This window comes from Spermophilus citellus, assembly GCF_964194105.1.
Source record: "Spermophilus citellus genome assembly, chromosome: 18".
Classification (NCBI taxonomy): domain Eukaryota; kingdom Metazoa; phylum Chordata; class Mammalia; order Rodentia; family Sciuridae; genus Spermophilus; species Spermophilus citellus.
In genome coordinates, this window is record NC_138200.1 from 54,152,843 (window position 1) to 54,172,407 (window position 19,565).

General features: G+C 38.6%; 1 protein-coding gene across 2 annotated transcripts in view; it reads left to right on the forward strand.

Moving 5' to 3' along the window:
• WWP2 (WW domain containing E3 ubiquitin protein ligase 2) overlaps positions 1 to 19,565 on the forward strand; it is a 139,575-nt gene that overhangs the window by 18,028 nt on the left and 101,982 nt on the right. For both annotated transcript variants that reach the window (XM_081275514.1, XM_081275513.1), the window contains 2 exons: positions 4,846 to 4,993; positions 5,318 to 5,439. In XM_081275514.1, coding sequence (XP_081131640.1) covers positions 4,846 to 4,993; positions 5,318 to 5,439 — 270 coding nt within the window. The remainder of the gene's footprint in view (positions 1 to 4,845; positions 4,994 to 5,317; positions 5,440 to 19,565) is intronic.

A 19,565-nucleotide genomic window follows, 5' to 3' on the forward strand; every position in this document is an offset into this window, starting at 1 on the left:
CATTTTTTTTTTTTTTGTATTTGTGGTAATGGGAATGAACTCCATACCTTAAGCATACTAGGCAGGTGCTCTCTCTACCACTGAGTACAACCTAAATGAAGATGTGAAGCTGGCATTTATATTTCATGAAACATTTAATAACCTTTCTACATAAGCTTGCTTAAATCTTGAGGCTTTTATTCTGACATATCTTTTGTGTATGTGTGTTTGTGTACTGGAGATTGAATCCAGGGGTGCTGTACCACTGAGGGATATCCCCAACCCTTTTAATTTTTTATTTTCAGTCAAGATCTTGCTAAGTTGCAGATGCTTACCTTGAACTTGTGATCTTCCTGCCTCAGTCTCCCAGGTAGCTGGGATTACAGTCATGTACCACCATGCTTGGCTATTCTGGCATGTTTTGTAAGAACAAGAAGCATTCAAAACATAATCCCACCAATAACTATAAATTATAGAGGGTGAAAAAAGTATCTTTGTACAAGTGGGATTTGACAGACTCTATGCCAACCAAGGGCCAAACTTAGCATCTCCAGTGGGAGGATAACCTAATGTAAATAGGAGGTACCAAATGAAACCTGTGTAATGTCCTTGATACAGATGTCTACAGTGAGAGGCCGGGGTGTAGCTCAGTGATAAAACACTTGCTCTAAGCATGTGTAAGGTCCCAGGTTCCATCCCTGGTCTACAAAATAAGCAAACAAAAAAAGTGTACACTGAGGAAAGGATCAGAAAAATGAAAAATTTGGCATATTCTATAAAACATCTAGTCAAGTTTTTAAAAATAATCAGGGGGGTACAGGAATTGTAGCTCAGTGGTAGATTGCTTGTCTAGCATGTGTGAAGTCTTGAGTTCAATCCTGTCACAGGAAAAGAAGGGAGGGCATTGTAGATTTTAAAACATTAAGGAGACAACAGCCAAGTGTAATTCGTGTGTCTTGATTGGATCTTGGATTGGGAAAACCGGTTGTAAAACTGCTTGGAAGAATTGGGGGAAATTTGAATATGGTATGACTCTCATGACAGAAAGAGTGACTAAATTTTTTTTAGGTATGATAGTGGTGTTGTGGTTAGGTGGGAGAATGTTCTTATTAGAGTTGGCATTCTGAATGTATTTAGGGCTGATCCAACATAATGTTTATAACTTTCTTTCAAATAAAGTATGGATATATATATATATATATACACCAACATATACATGGCCATACATGCCATGTTTCTATAACCTGTCCAATAAGGGTAGCCTTTGAAGTCACAAAGAATCATTTACCTTTTAATTAAAATTAAGTAAAATTTAAAATTCATAGCTGTCACACCAGTCATATTTCAAGCTCTCGGTAGCTACATGCATGTCATGGAAGTGCATCAACTGGTGGAATGTTTCAGCCATCAGGGAACTTCTTTTGAATGGTGCTGACGCAGACCATACAGAAATAGAACAAAAGCAAATGTGGCAAAATGGTAACAGTTGGGGAAGAGTAGCCAAATATTTATTCTATTCTTTCAATTTTTCTGTGGATTAGAAACTTCCAAATGAATCTCCTAAATACGACATGTGATCTCAGGGCCTGGACCAGAAAAACAAAAACTTTGTTTTTTGCTGTGATGGACATTGATAGGACAGTTGTAACAATTTTAATAAGGTCTGTAGAGGAATTAATGATATCATAAAAATGTTAAGTTTCCCAAATTTGGTCATCATTGTTCTATTAGTTATGTTAGAAAATGTTATTGTTCTTAGCTGGGTGCAGTGGTACACGCCTGTAATCCCAGCAGTTTGGGAGGCTGAGGAAGGAGGATCAATAGTTCAAAGCCAGCCTCAGCAAATTAGCAAGGCTCTAAGCAACTCACTGAGACCCTGTCTCTAAATAAAATACAAACAAAGGCTGGGGATGTGGTTCAGTGGTTAAACACCCCTGGGCTCAATCCTCAGTCCTCTGAAAAAAGAAAATGTCCTCTATAGTATTTAGGAGTAAAGGAATACTTCTACTACTTACAAAGTTTCAGGAAAAAATGTTTATGAGCAAGGTAAGGGAAAGGAGTTGTAAGGCACATATAGAAATAGTCAATATTGGTTAACTCTGAGTGATGCTTTAGAGGAATTATTTGTATTTTTCCTGCATATTTCTGTAAGTCTGAATTTATGTCAAAATCTTAAAAAACTTAGGGAAAAAAGGCTAGAGGATAGAAAAAGACACATCAGGATACTTGAAAGATTTTGGATGAGTTATTTCACTTCCCTGAATCTCAGTTGGCTCAACTGGGAAATAAAGGGCTTGTTGATTTTTAAAGAGATTGTCAACCAGGCACAGTGGTGCATGCCTGCTAATCCCAGTGACTTGGGAGGCTGAGGCAGGAGGATCACAAGTTCAAGGCTGACTTCAGCAATTTAGTGAGGCCCTAAACAACTTAGTGAGAGCCTCTCTCAAAAACTAAAAAGGGGGCTGGGGATCTAGCTCAGTTGGTAGGGTGCTTGCTTTGCATGCACAAGGCCCTGGGTTCAATCCCCAGCAACACACACACACAGCTCTTTCCTTTGGGGGCTGGGGATATAGCTCAGTTGGTAGAGTGCTTGCCTTGCATGCACAAGGCCCTGGGTTCGATCCCCAGCACCACCAAAAAAAAAAAAAACCAAAAACTAAAAAGGACTAGGGTTATAGTTCAGTGGCGGAGCCCCCTTGGGTTCAGTACCAAAAGCAAAACAAAAGATTATTTAGCTTTACAAATCCCCAGTACCAAAACCAAACCAAAACAAAAAGATTATTTAGCTCAAAATTACGAGACTCTAATTAATTATATTAAACCATTGCTCCTTTTTTTTTTTTTTTTTTTGTAAAGGCACGCAGAGCTGATCTCTCACCACCAGGTGGCCTCAGCCAACCTTGGGCTATGAGTAACGTGCTGCGTGTTCTTAACTCTGGGTCCTACTTCAGGGCTGCAAACCTGGATTCCTAGTCCCACCCCTTGTTGCTTCTGAATCTTGGCCACAGCTGGGCTTTTTTGTTGTTGTTGTTGTTTGTTTGTTTCTTGTTCCTTCTTGCTGTTACTTTTGGATCTGGGAAAGAATTATAGCTAAAAACAACCTGGTGGTCCATCTGAACTTTTTAAAATTGTAGGTTTTTATGGGGACTGCCACCTCTATAAATGCTCTGGGAGAAAGATTTGCTAACGCTCCCCCTGGGGGAGTTCAGGCAGGAGTGATCTTGTCATCATGGGCGAGGAACATCATTGTGTCTTCTATTCTGGGGCACAGGATGGAAGGCTGTGACTGGGTTTCATCCTAGTGACCTGGAGCTCCCACCATGGGTCCTACTTGCTAGCAGACATGTGCTCCTGGGAATAGCACTTGCTTGGCTTTGTGCTCTGGGAGCCTTTGGCTTGCTGGTACCAAGTGAACATCAGAAATGCTGCCACATGGGCTGGGGATGTGGCTCAAGCGGTAGCGCGCTCGCCTGGCATGCGGGCGGCCTGGGTTCGATCCTCAGCACCACATACCAACAAAGATGTTGTGTCTGCCGAGAACTAAAAAATAAATATTAAAAATTCTCTCTCTCTCTCTCTCTCTCTCTCTCTCTCTCTCTCTCTCTCTCTTCTCTCTTTAAAAAAAAAAAAAAAAGAAATGCTGCCACATGAAGGCTGTGAACACAAGAGGAAATGCAGATGGCCAAACAGCCATGGAAAAAATTCAACCTCACTAGTAATTTTAGAACAGCAATAGGACAGATAAGCAAAGTCTGGCAATGACACACAGTGTGGTGTGGAGTCAGACTGGCTGGGTGTACATTCTGGCCCTTGCTCCATGCGTATGTAGCCTAGGGCAGTGACCTTGCTTCTCAAGCCCATTTTCTCCTGGGTATAGTGGAGGCGATGATATATTCTCTGCTTCATGGGTTTGTTGTGAAGATTCAGTTAAACGATGTGTGCATACCAGAATGTCTGTAATAAGTGCTCATTAAATCTTAGCTATTATCTTCAAGTTATTATTTTTTAACGTGCATCATTTGCAAAGAGTCAAAAAAAAAATAGTACTTAGTGCTTGGCAGCAAAATGGATATGCTCACATAGCCCTGCTGAGAGGCTTCATGGTTTACCCCTTAGGAAAGATTTGAGCAGTTTTAAGAACTTTAAAAATTTTTTCATATCGTTTGGGGGATGCTCAGGGATACATGCAAATGTATGCATTTTTGGTATCTTTTCCAGAGCAAAAAACTGAAAACAATGTTTTCAACAATGAAGAAACATTTAATATATCCATACAATGGGCTTATATTACAGCCATTTAAAATAGATTAGTGGGAGCTGGGGATGTGGCTCAAGCGGTAGCGCGCTCGCCTGGCATGCGCAGGGCGCTGGGTTCGATCCTCAGCACCACATACAAACAAAGATGTTGTGTCCGCCGAGAACTAAAAAAAAAATATTAAAATTCTCTCTCTCTCTCTCTCTCTCTTAAAAAAAATAGATTAGGGGCTATAAATGAGTGATAGAGCACCTGCCTAGTATGTGCAAGGCGCTGGGTTTTTTTGATCCCCAGCACTGCAGAGGAAAAAAAAAGGTTTTGGAAAGAAAAGAATATTTAAAGAACTGGGGAAATAAAAGTCTGGAAGAATTACCAATGATAAATTGGTAATGATAATTATCTTAGTGGTTTCGGGTTAGGAGTGATTTTTTTTTTTTTTAGGCTTCATATTTTTTAGTATGCTCATATTTCTTTGAAAAGCTTATTTGGAATCGGAACAAAACAAAATTTAGTTTTTTAAAAAACAGCCATAAAGAGCCAGAACATCTGCCACAGGGGGGCATCTGGGAGCCCTCTGACTCACTTTGACTTTTTCTTCCTCTCCTGTCCAGTGGTGTCAGCAAAGCCCAAGGTGCACAATCGTCAACCTCGAATTAACTCCTACGTGGAAGTGGCGGTGGATGGACTCCCCAGCGAGACCAAGAAAACTGGCAAGCGCATTGGGAGCTCTGAGCTTCTCTGGAACGAGATCATCATTTTGTAAGAGAAAGTCGCTCGTTTTGGAAAGGGAAGCGTGAAGGTGCTCTGAGGGGTGCAGGGATTCCAGGTTCCTATGTAGCCTTAAGGCTCTTATGCCCTTGGTCCCCAGAGTGCCTCTGTCCAGGTGTTTGTACCTCATTGAGCTCACAGTGTTCATTATTAGCTAGAGGGTTACAGGCTCATTGTTTGGGGGAAAGGGTGTGTGTGAGTGTCTTCCTCCTTTGTTCCCCCAAAATGTTAGCAGTATAGTTGGGTTGTTTTCTTCTAAGTTATGGGAGTGACTGAACTTGCTCAGATGTGATGAATCAGGTATTTGTTTTTCAGGAATGTCACAGCCCAGAGTCATTTAGATTTGAAGGTCTGGAGCTGCCATACCCTGAGAAATGAACTGCTAGGCACCGCCTCTGTCAACCTCTCCAATGTCCTGAAGAACAATGGAGGCAAAAGTACGTATGACACGGGTGACAGACGTGATTCATTTGTGGGCTGGGGAGGACATGGCAGGTAAACGTGGTGATACACTTCCCTCCAGGACCCAGGGGCTGCGGTGGTTCTGCCCCTTTGGATACTGTCCATGGAGTTTTAGGAAGGCTGAGAGCTCCTTTCTCCTTCTACTGGGGTTCAGCCTTCTCTGCCCAGGGCCTCTGGTCGTGAGATGCAGTGCCATGTCCCCTGATCCTTCCTGTGGAGTGGAGACTCCTACCTCTGCTCCTCTTCTGACTTAGACGTGTGAGATGTTGAGTTAAACTGTCAAAAGCCTCCAGCCTAAATCATTGCTTTTCTCAGCTGAGCCCAGAACAGAACAAGGGAGCTGTGTGCGTGTGTGTGTGTGCGGCGCGCAGGCGCGTGGTAGCGTGCATGTATGTACATGTGTGGGTGTGTGTGTGTGTGTGTTCAGGACAGGGTTACATATGGTGTCCTGTGCTTAGTAGGTGCTCAGGAGATGGTTGAGATGTGATGGCAGCTCCGTCTTAATTATCGAAGGTGCCTCTGCTGCCTAGTCTTATAAATCCTCACGTCTGCTCCTTGCTGTTTGTGGTCATTGGCTTAACCCGCGCCTGTGGCCGTCGGACCCTCCCTCATAAAGCCTCTATTCAGAGTAGTACCATATGTGGCAACTGAATGCCTCCGAAAGAAAGACTCCTTTTTCTCTTGATGTCTGCTGTCTAGAAAATATTTTCGGAAAGCAGATTCAGCCCAGGAGGGCTGTGGGGGTGGGGGTGTTGAGTTCCAGGGAGAGTATTGCCTTGATTCAAGAGTCTTTTCTTTCTGAGCCCGTCCTTTCTGCTGGGCCACTTGAGAGGCGTTTGCACCTCCTCTGGTCTTTTCCTTTCTGCTGGGCATGTAGAAATATGGTGAACCTTCTCTGGTCTGAGAAATTGGCTAGGATCAGAGATGCGCCTCTGGTTTGCTCCTTCAGGGAGCTCCCCATGCTGCATCTTCTGAGTTGACTTTTACTTTCCCAGACCCTAGCCTGCTCTTTGTGATTTGATTATCAAGGAATTATCATTATTATGTTATTCGGAAATATACTTGTGAATATTCTCACATTAGGATGTAGCACTAGCACGATTGGTCTTTTCTTTCCTTTTTTTGTCAAGTCAACATTTCTCAAAAAAAAATTTTTTTTTTTTTGTGGTGCTGGGGATTAAACCCAGGGCCTCATGCATACCTTAAGCATGGCAACTAGTGATAATTATTGTTAATATATATATTTGGGTGTATGTGTATGATACTAGGGATTTACCCTGGGGGAATTCCACCACTGAGCTATATTCCCAACCCTTTTAAACTTTTTTATTTTGAGATAGGGTCTTCCTAAGTTGCTGAGGCTGGCCTTGAACTTGCCATCCTCCTGTCTCAGCCTCCCAAAGTGATGGGATCACAAGTGTGCACTGCTGCACCCAGTTTATTGTGAATATTTTGATATGTATACCCTTTTGGGCTTTTTATTTCTTTGCATGAATGTGTATTTTTTTGCATGAGTGTGTATGAGTATTTATGACATCAGAGAAGCAAAGCATTGAGATTATACACAAACTTATTGTATTGCAACATGCCTTTTCTCTTTCAAATGTATCCCTATTTATATTTACTATATTTATTTAAAATTTATTTATTTATTTATTTACTTATTTATTTATTTATTTTAAAGAGAGAGAAAGAGAGAGAGAGAATTTTTTTTTTTAATATTTATTTTTTAGTTCTCGGCGGACACAACATCTTTGTTTGTATGTGGTGCTGAGGATCGAACCCGGGCCGCACACATGCCAGGCAAGCGCGCTACCGCTTGAGCCACATCCCCAGCCCTAAAATTCTTTTTTTTTAAACTTTATTTTATTTATATGTGGTGCTCAGGAGCGAACCCAGGGCCTTGCACGTGCGAGGTGAGCGCTGTACTGCCGAGCCATAACCCCAGCCCCATGTATTGATTTTTAGTTGTGATAAAATATCTCTTCTTAATCATTTTTAGTCTGCAGTTGGGTGGCATTAAGCACATTGACTCGATGTGCCACCATCACCACCATCCATTGCCAGAACTCTTTCTCACATTATAAAAAAACTGAAACTTTGCCTCCATTAAATAAACTTTGCTCCCCATTCTCTCTTTCCCTGGCTACCTCTATTCTACTAAAATCTCTATAAATTTTGTATTCTAGGTACCTCTTATAAGTGGGTACTTTACAGTATTTTCTTTTTGTGACAGGCTTATTTTATCAGCTTAATGTCCTTGAGTCTTAATCACGTTGTGCCTAATGTATCAAAATTCTCTCCTTTTAAGGCAAAATGAGGGGCTGGGGATGTGGCTCAAGCGGTAGCGCACTCGCCTGACATGCGTGCGGCCCGGGTTCGATCCTCAGCACCACATACAAACAAAGATGTTGTGTCCGCTGAAAACTAAAAAATAAATATTAAAAAAAATTCTCTCTCTCTCTCTCTCTCTTAAAAAAAAAATTTCCAATTTAAGAAGATTAAATACTTGGTTTTCTTTAAAAAAAAAAGGCAAAATGATATTCCACTGTATAGCTATACAGCACTTTGTTTATCTGCCCATCTGTTGATGGGCACTTGTGTTGCTTTTGACTATTGTGAATAATGCTGTTGTGAACATTGCTGCAAATATCTCTTCAAGACCCTACTTTCAATTATTGTGGCTACATACCAGAAGTGGAATTGCTGGATCTTACCGTACTTCTCTTGTTGTTGTGTTAATAATAGTATTACAGTGGTAGGGATTGAATCCAGGGCTTTGTGTGTGCTAGGAAGTACTCTACCACTGAAGTATATCCCTGGCCCTTGTTTTTAATTTTTTGAGGAACTCCTACATTGTTATTCACACCTATTGCATCATAAAAATATATCAGCATAGTTTCAATTATTTTTATAAAGCCCAGTTTTTGATGATTGCTTAGTAGTAGTCTGTCATATAGTTGTGAAAATACAAAGTTGAATGTCAGTAGTTTTTGATATTTATATCAAAATATTTATATAAACTTACAAGTTTATAAATCTTTGTGCTCATTGTTTAAGTTTACTTGGGATAAAATATTGAATATGGACTTGCCAGGTTTAAATAGTTTTCAGTGTTTTTGACCCATGTTGCCAGATTACCCTCCAGAAAGTTCTACCAACTTACCCTCTCATCAGCAGTGGTTGAAATTACTGGTTTCTATTCCACCCTGGCATGTGTTGAATTTTATTTATTTAAAAAAATCTTCTTTATGGCCTATTTGATAATTTGCCAGATTTGCCTCTGCTTCTTTTTGGTCAGAGTTTTTAAAATGATACACATTCAGACATTTTATCCTAGCTTCTTCAGCACATATTGAAAAAAGGACATTTTCTTATATAACTACCATACTGTTATCACACCTAGTGGTATTGACATGAATTCCTTATTTTATGTAATACCCAGTTACATTCAATCATTCTTTGTCTCAAAAACATCATTTTTGCCTTTTTCTTGACCCTGGGCTTAGATGAGCTCACTGACTGCATTTGGTTGTTAGTCTCTGAATCCCCTTCACTTCAACTCCTCTCTTATGCCAGGATTTGTTGAAGGATATTGAATGTTTTAAAAGTGTGTTTATTGCCCTATTAATGTCCTTTGCTCATTTTTATATTCAAGTGTGCATTTTTCTCTTTTGGTTTTGAAAGAGGTCTTTATATATTAAGCCTATTATTCTTTGTCTTGGAATCTGTAAATTTTTTTCCCCCCAGTTTTTCATTTGCATTTTAACTTTGAAGTTTTTTTTTCTTTTTTCCATACAGATGTTTTAAACCTTATATTTTCATCATTATCTTTTATGCTTTGAAAGGTGTTCCCCATTCTGAGTTCAGCTAAATAGTTTTCTCTGTTTGTGATTTTATTCATTCACATTTAATTCTTCACCCAAACAAATTTAGTTTTTAGTATGGTGTGATGAGAGATCCCACTTGATTTCTTCCTTAATAGTTAACTATTTTTTAGCACTAATTATTGAATAATCCATCTATCACTCCCAATGATGTGGGTTTCTACTTTCAGCATATATATTGGGCCTGTTTAGAGACTTTCCATTTCATCCACTGTTTTATTAGCCTTTCCAAATCAGGCTCTACAAGATTATGTTTTAATATCTGGCAGTTCAAGTTTCTCTCTCTCTCTCTCTCTCTCTCTCTCTCTCTCTTTCCCCTCAAATCTTCTTGCCTTTTTTCTTTATATGCATGACATTCTCACATTATTTAATTTATTTTGGCATGTTTTCCCCTTTTCATACCTGCCTCCAATTCCTTGGGATTTTATTCGAATCCTTTCATTATATTATAAAGTTAATTTAATGGAGAATTTTCATACTGAACCTTTCTACTCAGGAACATAGAATGTTTCTAAATTCGTTCAAATAGATTTGAAGTTTATCTTTGGATGAACTCTTGTTTTGTTTACTTTTAGTGTTAAGAATTGAGTCCAGAGCCTTGTACATACTAGGCAAGTACTTTCCCACTGAACTACATCCCCAGCCCTATGTTCTGTTTTAATTTTGAGAAAGCTTTGGTATTATTTTCAGTGAGATCTTTTCTTGTTGGGTCTTCTGACTTAGTATTGCTGCTAGGTGGCTATTAGTTTCTGCATTTTCTTGTTATTACTCTGCCAGTGGTATTGGATAACACAAGTTTTCATAAATTTTCTTTGGAGCTTTCTCAGTAGACATTTATATGGGTCTGAGACTGATACTTTTACTTGTCCTTCATAATAATTATGCTTCTCTTTCTTGTTAGTTGCTTTGTATGCGACCTTGTGTTTTGGTGGTAACTGGAGCAATGCCTCTAGTCACTCATCTCTAAGTGGAAGATTGGGTGTCAGTAACCTTTTTGCTTTATTAATTATTGCTTTTTTTTTCTTTTTTTAATCAGAGAGGGTGTTGAATTTTTATCAGGTGTCTTTTAAGGAACCATTCATTGGGGTGATTGCATGATTTTTCTTCTTTAATTTGCTATAGTAATTTCTTAATTTTTAATCTTAATTTCTAACAGTCTTAGAATTTCTAGAACTTATCTAATTTCTCAAGGTAGATTATTCCTTGACATTTTTATTAGAATCATTTATTAAAATTTTATTTGGAGGTTTTCCACCTCTGTTCATCCCTGAGATTTCTCCATAGCTTTGCTCTATTTTTGTCAACCTTGGGCTCAAGGATAAGCTAGTTTTATGAAATAAATTGAAGCACTTTCCAACTTCAGGGGCAGACTGCATAGCCTGGGAATTATCTGTTCCATGAATGCAGGAAAGAGCTCGACTGGGAAACCAATGAGGTCTGGCATCTTCCTTGAAGTCATTCTTTGATGACTTTTTCAGTTTTTTTCCACCCATAATTATTGGTTTGTTCAACTTTCCTGATTCATCTTGAGTCAGTTTTGTTAATTCATTTTTTTTCTGAGAAAATCGTTTCATGGGATTTTCAAATTTATTGGTGTATGGATTTTAAATAGCATTATCATTTTTTTCAAACTTTATAATTTTTCTCACTTAAAATTTTTTGTGTTTTTGTTTTTTGCCAATATTTTTCCTTGACTAGCTTGAACAGTTTTGTTTTAACTTTTGGTTTTCAATTTACTTTCCACAGAATAGCTTCTTGGATTTATATATTATATTTATTTATTATAGTCCAATATACTATATTTTCTAATATTTCTGTTTTTAACTTAATATTAACTTTTTTCTATTATCTGCTCTAGATATTTTTACATTTTATTTATTCATTTATTCATTCATTCATTTATAGCTTTTCAACTTGAAAGCTTAGTACATTTGTTTTTTATTTAATTTTATGTAGTGCTAGGGCAACGCTCAACCACTAAGCTAAACCTTTAGCCCTAATGCATTTATTTTTATCCTTTCTTGTTTAAATAATGAAAACATTCTTGCTTTGAATTTGTCTTTTTTTTCTCTCTCTCTGGGTATTTAAAATTTTCTTTTAAAGTAAAGTACATAAGTTTGAAGTTTCATAGCTCAACAAATATGTATACATATTCACATCTGTGTAATCTCTTTTTGTATCAAGATACAGAACATTTCCTGCATTTCCAGGAAGTTTCTCATGTTTCTTGCATTCAATATCCCCTTCCCCAGCCCTGAGATAACCACTATTCTGACTTTTGTCACTACTGATTAGCTTTGCCTATTGAATTTCATATCAGTTTTCTTGTGCCTGTTGGCTCATCATTTCATATCCATGAATTTCATCCCTGTGTTTGCATGTATTACTAGTGCTGATTTTTAAAATTTGGTTATACTATTGTTAATTTATGAATAGACCACAATTCACTTACCCATTCTTGCATTGGTAGACTTTGGGTTGTTTCTAGTTCTTGGCCTTTATGAACAAAATTGCCGGGTACATTCTTATACACATATTTGGAGGTGTCTTAGTCCTGCATCTCTATTGGGTGTGTGTGTGTGTGTGTGTGTGTGTGTATGTATATATATATATATATATATATGTATATATATATATATATGTATTCAGGAGCTTCGGCTCATAAGGTGCATATGTGTTTAGCATTAGTAGTTTCCATTAGTGTTCTATTGTACAAATTTGTTATCCCATAAATTTTGCTATATTCTCCTCGCTGTTTGTAATTACTGTTGTGATTTTCTCTTCCAGCCCAGGGTTATTTAGGAGAATGTTTTCCAGTGGTTATGTTGTTTGTGATATTGGTTGCAGCTGTTGCTGCCTCTGCCCTTACTGGCACTAGCTGTAGCGCACTGTATGTGTGGTTGGGTTGGGCAGTAGGCACATCAGATTAGAATCTGATGGAAAATGTAGATTGTAATAGGGCAGTGGGCTGCTTTTCTTAGAAAAACAAATCTAGAATGACAGTAGCATAGCCTGTGTATATAATATTCTGATCATGTTTCATAAAGCCTTCTGTTTAAAGCAAGGCTATTTCTAGATATATGATTATGTTGCATAGAGAAGTGGTTAATAACATGTAAACTCTGGAGCCAGACTTCCTGGATTTGAATATTGATTCCATCAGCCTTGTGACATTGGACAGTTATTTAACCTCTGTGCTCTTGTTTCCTTATCTGTAAGATGTTTTGAGATTAAATGAGCTAATGACAGTACGTGGCACATGTAAGATATTGTAAGAAGTAGTAGTAGTAGTATTACTACTACTACTACTACTACTACTAGTAATAGTAGCAGCAGCTATCTCCTCTGATATATTTCTTCCCAAAGATTGAAAGGTTTGAGTCCCAGATATGGACAGCAGAGTCCCTGATTTCTGCCTGGTGTCGACCTTCTTGCTTAAATGGGAGGCAGTCCTGAATTGGTTCTAAGAGAGAATTCCAAGATTGGACAAATGCAAAAGCTTTGGTGAACATAGAGCACGGAGGCTGTCATTGACTCAGGACATTTCAGCACCATACACCATAGTCTTGGTTCTTTGCTCTGTCTGGAGCTGTGAGGCCGGAAATACTTCTAGAGTGGTATCCAAGTATGAATACAATTATGTAGGATAAGTGGGTCACAGTATGTTAGGAACTTCTCACTGTGGCCTGGTCTTTCTGAAATAGCTTTTTTTAAGGAAAGAACGTAATGGGCAATGGTTGTCCTAACTGGCACTCTTCTGTTCCATGAACATAATTTGTTCTTTCATTTGCTCCCTTGTTTCCTCTGGGTGGACTTGCAAATTGACTGGGAAACTCAGCTGGCCTTTCATGCCTTCCCTTGGCAGAGGGAGGCGGTGATGGAGGGTTTTGCTGCAGTCTGGCAGTTGTGTCTGGTCAGCTGTGGCTGGGTTTCTGCAGGAACATTGACCTGGCTAGATTGCGGACAGGACTAGACCAAAAAGTACTGGTTAGGTTCTTCGGGATAGCTATGGACACCTCTTTGTAGCAGCCAGTTTTTGAGGTTGCATATTGATTGTTAAAACCTTTTTTTTTTTTTTTTTTTTTTTAAAAGGGGAAGTTTTAAGCTGCATCTTCATTACTTGGCTTTACAAGTTATCAGTGTGGTTCCTGTTTGCTTGCTTTCTGGGTGACTTTGATTTCTTTCTGAACTGGTGGCCCATAGGGTCCAAGACTCTATGTTGTTCCCGGTTGTTCCCCTCTCCTGCAGCTGGCCTTCCTGTCAGTACAGACGATAGCACTACCAGATTCTGTTCCTTTTAGGAGGGAAATATAGCTAGAATAGATTTAAAAAAAAAACTTCTTTAAGATAATTTCAAATTCAGAGAAAAATTATAACAATAAAGAACTACTTTCTACCCTGCAACCAATTGTTAATATTTTGATACAGTTGCTTTCACATTGTTTCCATCTGTACATACCTGTAATTGTTTTATGAATCGTTTTTAGTGTAAATTACAAATCTTGTGGTTCTTCCTCCCTAAATACATAAGTATCTATTTTTGAAGGAGGATAGTCCCTGCTCTTATATAGCAAAATAGAATTAACCAAATCAAGAAATTTAACATTTTTTACAGTGGTGTAAACTAATTCAGATTTTCTGATTGTCCCGACAATGCACTTTAAGTGAGTTCTCCCTGCTCCAGTCCAGGATCACTTGCAAGGTATGCAGGCCAATTTGTTATCATGTTTCAAATCTGGGTTAATCTCTCAGACTGTATCTTTCATGACTTTGTCATTGTTGAAAAGTATAGGTCATTTTGTACAATCCCCTCAATTTGGGAGTGCAAGATTATGTATTTTCCATAGAAACACTCAGAAGGGATATTATCTGTCTCAGTGCATCATATCAAGATACAAATGACTCAGATGACATTAACTTTAATCATTTGGTTGAGGTGTTAGATTTCTCCAATACACAATTACTCTTTTTCCTTTGTAATTAAAAAGTAATTTATGAGGAGATACTTTGAAACTATGTTACACTAGGTTTTGCATTCAATAATAATTTTACTGTGATGGTGGCAGATTCTTTTGTTTCTTTGTTCTAGCTTCATCATTCCTTTTGTCCTCACTAGTTGGCACAGTACTGCAAGGAAGAGTTTTCCCTCTTCCTTGGAACTTGCACATAGGTGTGTGTTGTCAGGCTCAAGTCATGGATTCTTATTTTATTCAGAGGAATATGATTTATAAATGCCTTTGGTTTATTGCTAATATTATTCCTTGCACCATCTCTTGAAGAGGATAGAGAGGAACGTCTTTATTCTTTTCAGGGATGGATATCTCTTTGAGCTTACTCCTATATCTTTTGAGGTGTCTCCATCGTGTGTGTGTGTGTGTGTGTGTGTGTGTGTGTGTGTGTGTGTATGAGAGAGAGAGAGAGGGAGAGGGAGAGGGAGAGGGAGAGGGAGAGGGAGAGGGAGGGAGGGAGGGAGGGAGGGAGGAAGGAAGGAATTGAACCCAGGGGTGAACCAAGCACTGCGCCACATCTCCAGCCCTTTTAATTTTTTATTTTTGGACAGGGTCTCACTAAATTGCTTAGAGCTTGCTAAATTGCTAAGGCTGGCTTTGATCTTTTGATCCTCCTGCCTTAGCCTCCTGAATCCCTGGGATTATAAATGTGTGCCACCGTGTCTGGCTGCATCATATGTTTTTGTTCAACTGTAAGCCACTACAGACAGGACTTGCTGTATGGCAAAGGTAGTACTAAAAATTAGAGGAAAAAAAGCATAGGAATGGCACTGGGTTCGTCAGCTAACGTAGTGGTTTGCAAAGTGTGGTCCTGGGACCAGCGGAAAGTGCATCTCCTGGAAGAAATTTAAATTCTCAGGCCTATTCCAGACCATAGATTCAGGAACTGGGGGTGAGGCCCAGCAAGCTGTGTTTTAACTATCATTCCAGGAGATTGGGATGAGCTCAAGTTGAAGAATCACTATGCTAACCAGTTGAGAAAAAATAAAGTCAGATACCTTCCTTATATCAACATGTGTCATGGGGTCTTGGGGCTCTTGTTATTCAGGTGTTTGTTTGGTGACCAGAGACTTAATCCTGTCCTCAGCAATTTAGACAACTTGCTGAGAACAGTACTCTCACTGTCTTAAATCCTGAGCCATGGAGCAACTGGAAATGCAGCTTCCTCTAATGCAGCATCTTGCCTCTCCTCCTTGTTATTTAGTTGTTTAAGCATTTAATTCTTGAATAAATCTGTAGTTCATTTTGGGATGGGGATCTAATTGTGTTTTTCCTTAGTGGGCTTTACACATTCTTATTGTTTTCATTGGAGGGAGAGTTCACAGCAGGTGGGATGTTTAAGAACATTTTTGGCTCTTTCTGATGGACTTTGTTTATTTAATTATTATTTTTTGAGATACTGGAGATTGAATGCAGGTTGCTGTACCACTGAGCTATAGCCCTATCCCATTTTATTTTTTATTTTGAGACAGGATCTCGCTAAGTTGCTCAGGTTGGCCTCCAAATGTGGAATCCTCCTGTCTCAGCCTCCTGACTAGCTGGCATTAAAGGTGTGTGGACCATGTCGGCTCTGATAGACTGTATATTACGCATGTGTGCATGTACACACACACGTGCGCACGTCATAAGTACTCACAAATATCCAAGTCTCTTTCTTTTACATATTAAACACCAAACCTTCCAGTTCCAATTCATACTCACAGGCTTCCCCCCGTCCTGTTTGAGAGCCTTGGCTCTCAGCACCGTCTGTATGTACTTACTCATTCTCTCAAATCTACCACGCACAGAAGGCCTTTGAGAGTCGCTGCACCCATACCATGGAGAAAAATGAAGTAGGCTTCGAAAGGCTCCCCTCTGTGCCCTCTGTGTTCTATGTATGGCTCTTTCTTTCCCCCATGTGTGTCTCCCAGATTGAAAGAAAGAAAGAAAACAGTTCCATATTTATTTAAAAATCTTATAAGCAGAGGCTTGTTACGGCACTTTACCTTCCGAGAACAGACGAGCTAGTCAGGAGCAGCGGCCTCCGCCCAGACTCCTCTGCGAGGATGGAGTGTTCTGGTGGGTGGGCCGCGGGGCCTGAGAGCCCGCCTGACACAGTGCATGCCTTTATTTTAAAGTAAACACAGTACTGTTTTTCTGCCTTTTCAACTAAAAGAGAAATAAAACTACTGAACCTTGGAACTTGATTCAGAGGGAGAAGAGAGAAAAATTTTTAAAAATTTTCATTCAGTTAAAAATGACTTCAAATTTCAATTTGAAAAATTGTTCATTTCTTAAACTGAGGGTGGTAGATTTGAGGGAATGGGTAACTATATACAGGGAGGTCAAGGGACAGAGGAGAAAGGCAGTATGATTCTGTAAGCTGGTAGGGAGGTCATTTAGGACATAACTACAGACCACAGTGCCTTGAGTAGGCTGTGTGGTAGAAATGGCTAAACCAATCCTGCATAGCCAGTTAGTTGTTTTTATGAACCTGGTAAGCCACTGCGACCAACTATTTCAAACTCAAGAAATACTCACAATATTAGATTCTGAGAGTTGCTTTCTTGTTCCCGAAACTGAAGATTATTAGTATTTTTTTCAGATCATAAAAGGAATATAAAATTTGGTCATGTATGTTTTACTACAATTTAAATAAAATGCAGGAGAAATATAAAAAGTAAAAAGCAATACATCTAAAATTAAAAATATCATTGGTATTTTTTATTATTATTTCATGCTTATTATAAAAAAGGAAACGAAAATATTTTGAGCGCTTAGTGTGTATCAGACATTGTTTTGAATTTCCTCCCTCTGTGTATTTGTTTGTGTAAAAATTTGTATATACATACACATGCAGGTTCTCCTTGATTTATGGAATTATGTCTGGATAAATCCATCGTTCAGTTGAAAATGTCGTAAATTGAAAATGCATTTAATTCTAAGCAGTATACTGATATGTCGTTCCCCTTGTGATCTGGTGGCTGACTTGCAGCTGTGGTTCTCATTCCTGCCCAAGATCTTGAAAGAAGATTGGACCACATGTCACTAGCCTAGGAAAAGATCCCAATTCAAAATTTAAAATATGATTTCTACTGCGTATGTATCACTCTCCCACCGCAGTAAAGTTGAAAAGTCCCAGTCTGAGGCAACATAAATTGGGGACTGTCTGAACATGTACTCATTTAATGTCCTCCATACTATGAGGGAGATCTGTTGCTATCCCCCTTGTTGAGGAAACAGAATAGTTAGATAGCTTGCCTGGGACCATGCTGTTGGGTTGCAGAGCTGGGATTTAACTAGGGCCTCCTAATGCCAGAGCCGTGCCCAGAACCTCTATACATGCTGCCTTCCAGTGAAGGGGAAGTTAAAATAACCTGAAATTCTGAAATTCAGTCTTACACCTATTCATAATTTGTTAAAGATTTGTTAAGATTATTTTTTTCATATAATCATGTTGGTGTATATGTATGCCCCCCAATCCCCAAAGGGAACTTGTTATACATATTGCTTTGTAACTTTTTCCTACCCTGTTTCCACATCATGGAAACGAGGTCATTTTTTTTTTTAAGGTTTTTTTTTTTTTAGTTGTAGATGGACATAATACCTTTGTTTTATTTTTTTATGGTGCTGAGGTTGAACTGAGTGCCTCACATGTGACAGGAAAATGCACTACTACTGAGCTACAACCCCAGCCCCTAGGTCTTTTTTTCAGTTGTCAATGGACCTTTATTTTATTTATTGATACATGGTGCTGAGAATTGAACCCAGTGTCTCACACATGCTAGGAAAGCACCCTGCCACTAAACCACAATCCCAACCCCCTAGATCATTTTAATGCTGCAATAATAGTTTTTGTTTTTGTAAGAATGTACCCACAGTTTAACCACAGCCTTTTCTACTTATTATTCTAAGCAACACTTTTTGTTGAATTCTTGTAAAGATACCTTTGTGCTTCTGTTATTTTCCTTTTTTATAATATTTATTTTTTAGTTGTAGTTTGACACAATACCTTTATTTTATTTATTTATTTTTATGTAGTGCTGAGGATCGAACCTAGGGCCTCACATGTGCTAAGAGAGTGCTCTACTGCTGAACCACAACCCAGCCCCTGTCCTTTTCTTAGGGCAAATTCCTAGGCAGGCAGCTTCCGGGTCAGAGGGCAGGTGTGTTTCTAGGTTATTAGTGTCTGCTTTGAAGTCTAGACTGGTTTTCATGCGCACTATGAGTGTGCCTGTGACTTCAGTGACACTGAGAACTGTCAGTCTTTTTTACCTTCTGCCATTCTGTTAGGTGAAAGCAATTTTCTTTTGTTGTTTTAATTTGTATTTCTTTAAATTTCTTCTCTTGTTAAAAAAATAAAAATTAAATTTTTTCCCATATTTTTGGGTACATTTTATTATCCATAATAATGGGATTTGTTGTTACATATTTGTGTATACCATGATACAACAATATAATTTGGTCAGTATTGTTCCCCAGTATTTCTCTTTTCCCTCTTCTCCTTCTTCCCTCTGGTCTCTTTACTGGTCTTCTTTTGATTTTCATGAGATGACCCCCACCTTTCTTTTCCTTTTTCTTCTCTAGCTTCCACATATGAAATGGAACATATGACCCTTGACTTTCTGAGTTTGGCTTATTTGGTTTAACAATGCTCTCAAGTTCATCTATTTTCCTGCAAATGATATAATTCTTCTTTTTTTTTTAATTATTATTAGTTGTTCAAAACATTACAAAGCTCTTGACATATGATATTTCATACGTTTGATTCAAGTAGGTTATGAACTCCCATTTTTACCCCTTATACAGATTGCAGAATCACATCGGTTACACATCCACGTTTTTACATACTGCCATACTAGGATATAATTATTCTTTATGGCTGAATAAAACTGCATTGTATACATATACCACATTTAAAAAAATCTCTTCATACATTGACACCTAGGCTGGTTGCACAATTTGGCTATTGTGACTTGAGCTGCTGTAACCATGGGCAGACACGTATTGCTGTCGTGTGATGACTTAAACTGTTTAGGACAAGTACCGAGGAGTGGTATAGCTGGGTCATGTGGTGGTTCCGTTCCTAGTCTTGTCTTTTTTTTTTTTTTGGTACCAGGGTTTGAACCCAGGGTCCCTTACCCACTGAGCCACATCCCAGCCCTTTTTTTATATTTTGTTAGAGATAGGGTCTTGTTGAATTGCTTAGGGCCTCGCTAAGTTGCT